The 12,976-nt window shown below is 39.0% G+C and overlaps 1 protein-coding gene across 7 annotated transcripts in view; it reads right to left on the bottom strand.

Annotated features, from left to right (window-relative positions):
• Positions 1-12,976, bottom strand: part of LOC113035231 (protocadherin-15-like) — a 222,786-nt gene that overhangs the window by 51,255 nt on the left and 158,555 nt on the right. For all 7 annotated transcript variants that reach the window (XM_026190643.1, XM_026190644.1, XM_026190646.1 and 4 more), the window contains 4 exons: positions 12,509-12,739; positions 7,848-7,964; positions 4,316-4,456; positions 2,875-2,987 (listed from right to left, as the gene is read on the bottom strand). In XM_026190643.1, the coding sequence (XP_026046428.1) occupies positions 2,875-2,987; positions 4,316-4,456; positions 7,848-7,964; positions 12,509-12,739 (602 nt within the window). The remainder of the gene's footprint in view (positions 1-2,874; positions 2,988-4,315; positions 4,457-7,847; positions 7,965-12,508; positions 12,740-12,976) is intronic.

The following is a 12,976-nucleotide window of genomic DNA, read 5'->3' as shown; positions in this document are numbered from 1 at the left end:
CTCTCATGAAAAGAAGAAGCCATGTGTAAACATGGTCCAGAAACATCATCCTCTCTGGGCCAAAGCTCATTTAAATGGGAGTGAGGCAAAATGGAAACTGGTCTCTGGTCAAACGAATCACAACTTTTTTTTTTTTTTTTTAAAACACTGATGCCGAAGGAACCATGTGGCTTGTTATTAGCTCTCAGATCAAAAGCCCACAACTCTATGTGGGTGGACCAGTGCTTATGGAATTGGCAGCTTGCACATCTGGAAAGGCATGATCAGTGCTGAAAGGTACACACAAGTTATAGAGCAGCACATGTTCCCACTCAGCATCCAGCAAGACCTTCGGGGATAGTCTTACATATTTCAATAAGAAAACACTAAACTGCGTACTGCGTCGAGAAAATGGCTTCATAGTAGATATAGGTTTAAGTAAATATTGAGATAATGCTTTTATCTACATTTCAGACAGACAAAAACAACAAGATGTTTATCTAAACTCTTCTGAAAAGCAAGTGGTAACATGCCGCTAAAGCAGCAACTACGGCATAAGCCATTTATTTTATCCAGCATTGACTGGGAGCTTCTCATTTCCCTCTGACAGATGGAGGAGACCAACCATAAAGCAGTAGAAAAAAATCATTAAGTCAGCCAAAGCCCTGCAGAGTTGTTTTAATTGTGTGCTTTGGTGCTGTAGGCATAGCTCACCTGATTGCTGCTATAACTAACTGCCTTCACAGAGACAGACGAGATCTTCAGTGGACATTTAGAAAGTGATTTGTGTTCAGAAGGTTCCTTGGGGGGGGAGGACAATGTGGAGAGACAGAGTGACTGGGAATGAGGAGACAGATCATTGCGAGTGAGCAGATTGGATACTCTTCACTGGAGAGAACCTTGTCCAGCAGGAGAGGCTCAAGCACCTGGCTAATGCTTTCACGGCTCATAATTTACAGCAGGCCTTCCACTGCGTTTGGTTAGCATTGTTAATGTGAAACCCTACAGAGGTCTATGCCTGTGGTCTCGACCTTCTGAGTGTGCTTCAGACATACCACTTATTCAAAGCATTAATCAATAGCCTTTTAACAGCTATGTTGCTGTGCCTGTGTATCAATCATTGAATAAAGCTGAGCAACGGAGGAACGTGAGCACACACACAAAGTGCTGGATTATAAACCATCAGGGAATTATTTATTTGGTGTGCACACACTGAACCATATGAGGAATGCACATATACACACACTCTACCAGGTACAAATTACCAAAGGTGAGATAGGCTGAAAGACAAAGCCAGGCACAAACAATGAAATAAAACCTAAAGTGCTGCGTTGACAGGTTGGTGAGGACTTACTTTTCCCTGTCTTATGCATAAAGGCCTACCGAACTCTGTTGCAGAAGACAGTCTTGCCAACACTCCCTAGTCTAACTGACATAGAAGCTAGTAAATCAATCCACTTAAAACAAGCTTTACTTTAAGCTCCTAATGACCGCAATGTGCCAGGTAACTATGCCATCAGACCTTAACGCTTCACAGTCTGAATGCTGCAGAACTTGACCTACAGCGGCAAAAAAATAAATAAATAAAAAAAAACAAAAAAAACAACCGTTAACACTAGTTTGCCCTCATCAAAGAATATTTTTCTCAGCAGTGTCAGCTGGCAGGTTAATAATCCATGTTTATTTTGAATTATAGTTTAATTCTAATTACATTTATATAATTCAATTATGTATGACTTCTTGGCCTCCTTCTGAGTCAGAGTATTATCAGCCCACCCAACCTTGTAGATGAGCATGTCTATAGAGGGTATATTGTATGCGAATCCACTAGTCATCTTAGGCCACTGTAGATTATGTCTTCTCATCTTGCATCTTCCTCTGCAAGTTTAACAGTCTAAGTGGTTAATCTTGTCAAAAGAGACTCTTAATAAACTCAGAGGAAAGCCCTGTTTCTCCCACAGACAGACACAAATGTGATTTACAGCAGCGATGATATGCAGCATCTACCCTGCAGCTCTAATATATATTGATACATAAAACTCAGTGATCAGTCAAGCACAGAGAAGAGCATCATGGAGCTGGGAGATGCCGTATTAGAAATGATACCTCTTTGCAGAATATTCATGACATGAGAACAATAACGCAAACGGATCTCCTCAGCTTTTATATCCCCGGGAGAGCGCTTAGATCAGCGGGCCAAATGCTCCTGGTGCGACCTAGATCTCGGCTCAAGACCAGAGGTGACCAGGCATTCACCGCTGTCGCACCCTACCTCTGGAATAACCTCCCTCTAGCTATTCGGGCGTCTGATTCAATTCAATCTTTTAAATCTCAATTAAAAACGTATTTGTTTAGCCTTGCTTTCCCCGCCTCCTAGAGCCCGCATTTTTGGTGTACTATAAGTTATCTTTTTCGCTTTATTAATATTTATAATGTTTTAACTTTCAGCCTTTCGGGTTGTGCCTACTATGCCTGGTGTATTATTGGTTAGTTATGTGACCCGCCTGTTAGTATATTTTATTTGTATTTGTATTTATTATTGCTCTAACTCGTTCTGTGAAGCACTTTGGCATACCTGTGGTTTTTTAAATGTGCTATATAAATAAAATTGTCATGTATTGTAAAGCCATCATTAACACAGTTATAAATGTTCATGAAATTGTGACCTCAAACCCTTTGTGCATATCACCAACTGCTTAAATATTGATCAGAATATTGGGGAAGATGAATGTGATGTGACCACAGACACAAATGTGTCTTCAGGTGTTCTTGTCCACTTTCTCCAGCGTTTTACACCTATTGCCCCTGTCTGGCACTACAGCCTAAACTGCTCTTTGGTGTGTGAAGTTACAGGTTGGAGGCAGCTACATCAACAGCCGTGTCAAGGAGACTTACGTGTACTCTTCCTGGGTGAAGATTGGGATGCGAGAAGGCTGAAGGACTGTGATCTCCACCAAAGTGCTGTTAGACTTCACTGGCTCCCCATTGTCATAGGCTATCACAAAGAGCTGCAGTGGAGCAAGAGAAAACATGTGAACAAAAGACACATGCAAATGCAAGCACTAAATTAATACATTTTTTTAGCCTCAACGTCTGCTCTCTGCACAAATAATTCCTTTTTTGGGGATTGCCAGTCATTTTTGCAAACATGTTCGGCATCCTAATAAAGACACAACGGCAAATCTGCTGTGGCGAGCAGGCTGCAAAGCTCCCAGAGAGTGAGAATGAACGTATTGATCTACATTCATAGACTGTGGAGAAAGGAGCTCGGAGAAGGGGGGGAAGGGAGGGTGGGGCTGAAAGAGAATGAACATAAAAATGTTGTTTCTTTTAAAAAAAAAAAAAAGAAAAAAAAAGAGTGTAAGTAAAAGAAAAAAAAGACAGATTAGGGCACAATATGCTGCAGCGCATGCTCAAGTGTTCACACCCACAAGCCTATGTAAAGTCACTGGAAATTGTTAAAAATAGCTCTATGTAAAATGCCTGGGAGGGGATTTGTTTTATCTAGAAAACTCTATATTATTTGTCACAGAGACAAGTTAGTTAAAATCAAAACGTTATTTGATTTTAAAGTATCATTTTAAAAAAAGACTACACACATTTCTAACCCACTAAAATTTAGTGGAACTTGTATCACTTTAAAACAAGTCAGACAGACAAAAGACAGCACTATGACTATGATGATTTTATCATTATACCATTATAATCAATTGTCAGTTCCACTGCTGCAATCACGTCATGATTACATGTTATATCACGTCATTACTAACTCGACGTGTCAAATTATTGTGAATTTTTTAAGCCAATAAATATCTTTTTAAATAGATTTTATGGCTTTTTTATCAGCCAAATAAAGTGCTACTTTATTGAGTAGAGTATTAAAGCAGAATTATGTCAGTCATGAATTACAATCACTGGCTATTTCCACAGTTATATACTGTCCTGTAATAATCAGGCTTTCAGCACCGCCACTGTATCTTATATCATATTTCTCACAATCACTCAGCTGATAATCATAACTAAACACCGTTTACTGCCACTAGCACACCGGTTGTCTTATGTGCTATAAACTACTCAACCACAACATTTAAGGCACTGACAGGTAAGGTAAATAGCAGTGGTCATCCTGTTAAAATGAAACCTTGGGTCCAGGCATTCATACAGATGTCACAATAACACATACCACCCACCCAAACATAATTCAGTTTTAACTCCTTTAAAAGCTTAAACAGCACATCTTTTTTTCTGCCTCATCTCTGCAACCATTAAGTGACACTGACACTTTAAGCAAAGGGACCTCATCACCACCTCTGCTGACATAATGGCTGTCACTCACGTTAAAGGTGACACTGGGCTCTTCATTGAGGTTGACCTTAGTGATAATTCTCCCCGTTTCTGCTTCCACATCAAAAATACTCCCACTGTATGGCGATCTGTTCAGATCCACTCTGTAGCGAACCAAACTGGCCGGAGTACCCTGGAGGAAGGAGAAAGAAGAGCACGAACAATATCAATGCAATAACAATCCACTTATCTGGACCCCACATTTTACATATTCAAATGAAAAGAAAGATGATGAAAACAGAGTACTTCAGGGTAATCTGATACAAAATGCAGTCAGGTCATAAAGGACTAGTAAAAGTACTTGCTTAGCAACACGACTCATAAATGTTATATTTTGTTATTTTATTATGCAACAGAACTGCAGTGGCTTATGTTTAAAAAAAATTGCTATAATAGTTCTAATATAATAGTTCTTGTCAATTTTAAGAACTGAGAGCTTTTCCTCATAATTTGGTTCTCATCAGATACTCCTAAATAAAATCATTGTTATTCATTGGTTCAAATCTAGTAATCTAATTGGAAATAATATTAAGAAAAATTCATAAATTCATCTTTTTAGTCTCCAAGGTAACACACTTTGCATTCATTAATGCCAGCCTGGACTTTAATATGAACCTCTGATTAACATTAACCACGGTTGCTGATTACTAATCATCTCTATAGCTTATCTTATTCTAGTTCCCTCCCTGTGGACCTAAAACTGAGTCTGATTTTTAATAATCTTCTTGAAGCTTTCCTTCTTTGGCTGAACAGCTTTTGCTCCTCGAGGACTGGGTAAAACCTGGAACTAGAGAGAGGTAAAGCTTGTAGTAGCAGTGTATCTCTTGGGAGGCTTACTAACAAAAATGTGTCTCCTAGAGGTTACAAAACCATCTGAGTGAATTCACTAAGGGGATAAAACAAAATCCAATCTCTAAAAGCTCTTCAGATTGTTTTCTGACATTTAATTGAAAAGATGTCAGACCAGGACCACCAATTACGGAAAAAAATATCCCCCACTAACTTCAGTAGTAAGACCTCTGCAGTGATGGCAGCAGCTTTGCTCTGGTATTGCCAATATCTGTTTTTTGTGCCCATAATTTCTCATTTGAAGTGTCTAAGTTAATATCAAGACCATATTGTTATAAATAAACAGAAATAAAAAAAAATAAGACCATAATGCTAAATAAAGAAATAAATAGGAATAAAAATAAAAACCCAGACAGCAAAACTATTCACTGGAAAAGAGTGCTTTTCTTTATATCCTCATATTCCTCGAGAAACTAGAAATTAAAAGCAATTGGTGCTCCACATAACTCAGGAGAGATGTACAAAAATATGTAAGCTGTTGAGTGTTGTTACAGGAATATTTGTCCTTGTCTGCCGTGTCCACAGAAACGTTCAGCTGCACAACCACTTGGTCTTGTATGACATTCTACACATGGGATATGAATTTTTTATAGACACCGCCTGAGTGAACTCACTGTCGTTAACATTGCAAACAGGCGCCCAAAATGTCATGCATGACAAGCAATGCTCAAATGCAGTAAGAGAGGGGGGGGAAAAAACAAAGATCACCCTCACTGTTTAACAAGTGAAGAAAATGCAATTAAAAATAAGATGTGTGGGTGTTTATTTCTAATTCTCTTCAACATAAAAATAGCAAATTCATTAAAACTGATCAATCTCAGAAGCCCTGAGAGGCACTGAACAATGCTTCAGAGACAGGCAACACAAAAGCAAGCCTTGATCCGAGAGTGTAATAAAGTCAACACGTCAATACGACTTATTTTGTTGGTTTTGGGAAATTACAAATGACTCATTTGACTTGTAAGTGACTAGAAGGTTACTGAGGAAATGGGAATCGCTAAAAGAAGAAAACTGCCTCTGCCGTGATCAACCCAATCACAGAAGAAAAAAAACAACAGACTCAAAAATAACAGACTGTTTAAATCTTCCCCTGAAGAATAAAAGGTTTATACTGGAACATTTGTCTCCATGGTGATCTCCTCTCTCGTTCAGGGTGATATTAACATTGACGTTATGGGGTTGAGTGGTGTGCAGAAAATGCAGTTACTTTTTAAAACCCATTAGTATCACTTCTGCTAAGGTGCAGGTGGACAGGTATTATGCTAGCTTTACAACAAAGTACAAAATGTCCTCTACAAAAATAATTAAAAAAAGAAAACCTCATTCAGGAGAAATGCATTAAAACCTTCACAAAACACACTCATTACTTACATGTGTCAGATTGACATGACAATTCTGTTTCTTTATTATGCTGGCAGGGTTTTGCTAGCCTGCTTAACAGAGAGGGACATTTGTTGGCATGTTTAGAAATCACTAGACTCTTTCCACCTAACAGGTGTGTCCATGACAGAAACTGGGTTAGTCAGCCCTTGTTAGTAAACCAACACTTCTTTCTGTTAAAATATTTTCCCATGTCACTCCATGACTTTGTGGGAAGATATGGATGATTTCCAAACTGTGTTTTAGTGCTGCTAGATCTTTGTCAGTTAAAATAGTGACCATGAAAGAAAAAAACAAGACTTCATTTTACAAATGATGATACACAGGGTTTGGATTTTAGGAGTTCACTATCAACTATCTGATGGACAGGTGTACCTCCTGAGAGACAGAAACCCAGGATGTGGGAGTGTTTTCTCTGGGAGGAAAGGTAAGATGTGCAATCTGTGACATTCTTGAGATGCTCAACCACCTACAGCTGGCACTGACAGGAATCAGTATCTCTGTGCTTACATGCTGCAGAGAGAATGCAAGATTCTTCAGACCTGGTGAGATCCGACCAGCGGCTGTGCTATTAATAAGAAGCATCAAGTTTGCTTTCCAAAAAACATCCAGACCTGGACACGACTAGCACATGGCGAGGAGGTCGCTAGGAAATTCAGATTTCTATTTTTGACTCTGAAAGTTTTTAAAGATAAATCAATAATCAAATTTGATCACTGAAGTAATTTGATAATGTTGCTTTAAATATAAAAATCACACATAAAAGCCAAGAGGAATAAACCAGTGCAGTCGAGAACACTGCTGGGTGACCAAGTCCAATAAAATATGACGATTTTCTCAGCTAAATAATACTAAGACAAGAATTCATAAAAACTGTACTATCTACACATTTCCAGTCTCCCCCGGTTGTCACAATTTCTTTTCTGCATGGAGTAATGTTCCTTGGATTTCAGACTATATTAAGACAGCTCCCAACAGATCCTGCTCAGATAGTGAGGCAAAGAAGTTTGAGGAAATCTGACACTCTGAGGCGAGTGAATGACTCATACAAATGGAGATGCACACCTTGCAGTTAGAGTTGGTTTGGAATAAACTTTCACACAGCACTGCAATTCTAATAAGAGCACTGAGGTCCTGAAAACATCTTTTAAATGCATCATGTGAAATGACATTCTGACAGACACATGTAGGTCTGAAATCATCAATCAAAGCCCCCCACCCCCCTTTCATCTCTTTCTCCACTGTTGCATATCTTAATCATAACATGTGCACAGCATTTTTCAAACAGTACTCACTGGTGGGTCTTGGTCCTCAGCATAAACTGTGGTAATGACTGTTCCTTTCTCTGCATTGGGTGCCACCATGCCTTTATACAGGTCTTGCTTAAAAATGGGGGAGAAATCATTCATGTCCTGAAATGAAACACAGATCAGTTAATATCTTAGTGCCATTGTTTACCTAAACATTGCAGTTCATATGTTCATATGTCCACTCTTGAGGGAAACCTCATAGAAGTGGTGCATACGTATAAATATCTTGGCTTTTTAATTGATGATTCTCTGACCTTTAAACCTCACATAGACAATCTTGTGAAAAAACTCAAACTAAAATTGGGATTTTTCTTTCGAAACAAATTTTGCTTTTCTTTTGAGACAAAAAAGCGTCTTGTAAATGCTACATTTTTATCTGTTTTAGATTATGGTGATCTGCTGTACATGAATGCTTCCGCCCAGTGTCTTCATAAGATTGACTCAGTTTATCATGCCTCCTTACGGTTTATTACAAACTGTAGGGCCTTGACCCATTGTTGTGATCTGTACGCTCGAGTGGGATGGCCTTCGTTGTCCTCCAGGAGGTTTGCTCACTGGTGCATCTTTATTTATAAGGCCCTGCTTGGACAAATGCCCACCTACATTTGCGATCTGCTCACACGGAGAAGTACTGTTTCTTACAGCCTGCGTTCAAGCGATCTTTTATTGCTCAATGTTCCATTTGCCAGAACTGAACTGGGAAAGAGGGCTTTTACTTATGCTGCCCCTTTCACATGGAACATGATGCAAAAAGACTGGAAGATAGCAGATCTTATTTCATTAAATGCTTTTAAGTCCAGATTGAGAGAGCCAGAGAAAAATGTTTTTAAAATGTAATTGTTATTTATAATATGTATGTAACTTTGTAATTTCAACGTGTTGTCGCCTCTTGGCCAGGACTCCCTTGCAAAAGAGGTTTTTAATCTCAATGGGACTTTTCCTGGTTAAATAAAGGTTAATAATAAAAAAGCACATCAGGTATCAGTAAAAAAAAACAAAAAAACGTATTTTTACTTCATGTATTAATAGAGTAAGGCAGAAGGGAATAGAAAGGGTCAAATGAATTCAGCAATATTCTATCACCACTATGTTTTCTAATGCTGTTTGCATGGTGAATTAATAATATGATAGATTTTGCAGTTGCTGCTCTACTTGACTTCAGTTAACACTTCAGTAATTCAGAATGCCCCCTGGCAGAGCAAGTAAGTCCCCCAAATAAACTCTAGTTTGTAGCCTTGTTAACATATGCATTTGGTGTTTTTTTCCTACGCCAGAAGACATATCATTAGCAAACAAACAGCCAAGTCCATGGCGCTTTTGCTTTTGCCTTAGAAGTGCTGAAACACAGATTAACTCAGTCAGGATTTCATACATAAGAAAACTAAAGAGTAAGTCTTTTCAACTTGCTTACTTACTAGAGCCAGTAATACAGAGGAGAGGCTCATCTAACATTAGCAAAGTATTATTATGTATTTGATAACAGAGTAATATCTGCTCACTATGCAGACCTCTCAGCTCAGTCACTTAACTTAATACCTTCATTTAAGAACAGTAACGCCCAACAGTGCCCAATAGTGTGTATTACGCTATTCCTAATAGTGAACAGAATACATCCACGTGCAACATAAAGGCATGTGAAAACAGCACAGCAGCTGTCTGAAAATTAAATGTTTCATTAGCAATTAAACTAATACAATGGCTAGGTTTTTTCTTGTTTTTCTCTGTGCCAGAATGTTTGATCTGAAGCGAAAATCTCATCCAAGTATGTTCACTTCACAGATAAACAAACACAGTTTATGCTATACTCAGTCATTTCATTAGGAACACATATTCAACTGCTTTAAACTTCACAAAAACCAGCCAGTCACATGGCAGCAGCCGCATTTAGGCATATAGACATGTTCAAGATGACCTGTTTAAGTCCAAAATGAGCATCAGAAGTGGGAAGATTATGGCATAGTTGGTTCTATCAGACAACACTTACTGCCACTAACTGCATAACCATCTCTAGGGTTTATAGAGAAGGTTCAAAAGAGAGGAAAATATCAAGTGAGCAGCAGTTCTTTGGGTGAAAAGGTTTGGTTGATGTGAACGCTCAGAGCAAAGTGGCCAGACTACAGGCTCAAACTCAAATAACCACTTGTTACAACTAAGGTATGCAGAAAAGCATCTGTGATGCATTGTGGGCTTTTAATGCTGGGGTGGTACCTGATCTGAGCTTTTATAGTTTAAGAACAGGAGACCAAGGCTTCAATTCACACACGCTCACTGAAATTGGACAATTGAAGATTGGAAAAAAAATGCTGCTTTGTTTTGATTTGAATGATAGGGTCAGAATTTTCCCTGGATAACACAAGGCTCGATTTGTCTTGCCTTGTGTCAACAATTCATTATACTGGTGGCGATGGGAATATGTTCTCAAAACCTCACTGTACCTATCTAGTGATGGCTGCTTCCAGCAGCATAAACAAAGCTAAAATCATCTCAAACTGGTTTCTTTAACATGACAATTAGTTCACTCTAGACAAATGACCTCCTCAGTCACCAGATTTCAAAGCAAGAGCACACCTTTGAGATGCGATGCTTTGATCCATCATCACGTCTCAAAGGTACACGAGCAGGAGATTCACATTATAGACGTGCAGCCTGTGAAATGTCATCATGTCATTCTGGACTAAACATCCCTGAAGAATGTTTTCAAAACTTTTTCAAAACTCTTGAAGAATTAAAGCAGTTTGGAGGGCAAAAGAAACTAACTCTAACTAATTAATGAAATAGCCACTACCTTTATTAGATAACATTACAGGACCTGCTAACAGTGGATAGGTACAAAACATTTACTGTCACTAGCAAATGATGAGAATAACAGATGATGGCAAAATTTAGTTTAATAACAATAATATTTAATCAGATCATTATGTAAATGTGTATGTGTATGCTGAGCTTTCAGGCTAGTATCTGTGTTCCAACATTTAGAAATTTTAAAAAAAGAAAACTGTTTTATCAGCATTCAGTTATTAATTGCTCCCTAGAACACGTGAGAGTGTCATCATAACAGCACAGCTTTAATCACCTTCTCCTAGTTAACAATGCACAGCAAAGCTCTACCATGTTTGAGTCTGCAAAGAAAGAAAATCTTGTCAACTATGCAAACCTTGCTTTGCTGTGTGAAAATGAAAAACTCAGTAAGCCATTCACATTTCTCTCAGGAATAGCTTAACTCTATTATAACTACTGGAGCCTGATGTTTCCTTCTCCTGAATTTTCTCTTTACTTTCCTCTGTTTTGGCTGAGCCATGGGCAACAGTATGTGTTCTATAAGCTCAGTGGTGGAGGGCAGTCTCCCTTTGATCTATACACAGGTTTAGTGTTTCCTAGCAGAAAATCTATGATACAGCCCTTGCTTTGAACAACAAAGTCTGATCCTTGTGCTGCAAGTGTTCACAAGGAAGCCGTGTCTGCACATATGTATGTGCTACATGTACGTGTAGAGTACATGCGACACTTTTGCCACACACACGCATACAAACACGTGCATTTATGAAGTTAATAACAGAAGGAAAAACTTTGGGAGAATCAAAACAGCAGCACAAGGAAAGCAGTTAATCCATCACAGCAAAGTATATGATAAAGGAGGCAATAACAAAACAATACAAGGGAAAAAATCAAACATAGATGACTTCAAATAACTCTCCGGGTGTGTTACACGGGGAAGGAAGTAAAATCAGTGGAATCAACTCTATCTCCATCCCTAGTTCCCTGGAAGCCTGTATGAATCCATTAGACTCATTCTAACTCATATCCGCCATTTGAAATAGCAGTCGCTGCTTTGATATCAGTAGCTGTGCAATGTTTATCCTATCAAACACCATTCCTGGGTGACAGCAAAAAGAATGCAACAAAGCTTTTCCTTATCAGAGGACAAAGTCACTCTACAGGTTGGCAGACCATGTGGTGAGCCTGCTGGATAGGCACTTGCTCTCATTCTGTGGAATATCAAAAGCTTAACTCTACAGACTTGGAGACAGTCACTGTGGGTGGACCGAATTCATACACAGAGATAAATGTGAACACATTTTGAAGAATACCTCAGAGTTAAAACGCACGACCATTAACACACGCATACACACATGAACAGTATCACAATACAAGGTGTCTAATCCTTTCGTTGGGATTCAGCTGTTAATCTCTTGAAAGGCTGGGAAGGGAACACAAGCTCCTGAAAAACCTGACATAATTGCTGTCACAAAGTTAATGAGTCATTCAAGTCAGGGATAGCACTGTGTGCCAGACAGAAACACATATCCATCAATTCTTTTTTTTCCCCTTCCGGTGATGCTGAGAGGACGAGCAGGTCAGGAGGCCAAAACGTGGTTTACAAAGGGAATACAGTCGCGTTTGCAATAAATGGCATTAAATTGAATTTAACATCACAAAGCAGTGCAGGTACAATACTGTAATGTGTCTCTATTCTCCAATCCCCTTTTGAATTGTGGCTTATGCAAGCTATTACTAATGTAAAACTATGCTAACAATTCACTACATATTCACTGCCAGTGCTGCACATCCGGAGGGACAGTGCGGGAAGATGAAAGGAGAATAACACACAGGAGGGTTTAGTAGACAAGTTATCTGGAGGCTCCTACCGTGATGTGGACTGTGACAGTAGCTTGCCCAGGAGGCATGACCCCTCCTTGGTTTACAGCTTCTACCTGGAATGTGTAAGAAGCCCCCATGTTCATAGCTGCCAGGGACTCGAAGTCCAGGGTCTGCAGTACAGCTAACACCCCTGTTACAGGGTTCAGGGAAAACAGCTGCCTGGCTGATTCAGTCTTGATCCGATAAGTGACATTGGAGAAGAGATCTAAGTCTACCGCCTAGGAGGAGAAGGAGGAAAGGAAAGCATTAACACTGGAGAAAGTAAGGTGATGAAAGAGGAGAGAGGACGAGCCTAACATTATAATTTCAAAATCAGAACCTTTCATATAAGCTGGTAAGCATAGGCCATAGACAACGAATGGTGATGCCCCCTTTTTTTTACAGTGTAGGAGCTACTTGGATCAGTCATTAATCAGACACTGATTAAATTAAATCACTATGGAGAACTCATTGCA

The sequence above is a fragment of the Astatotilapia calliptera genome, chromosome 13 (assembly GCF_900246225.1).
Source record: "Astatotilapia calliptera chromosome 13, fAstCal1.2, whole genome shotgun sequence".
Lineage (NCBI taxonomy): Eukaryota > Metazoa > Chordata > Actinopteri > Cichliformes > Cichlidae > Astatotilapia > Astatotilapia calliptera.
The sequence above is the reverse complement of the archived record's forward strand: the minus strand, read 5'-3'. Positions and strand labels throughout refer to the sequence as shown.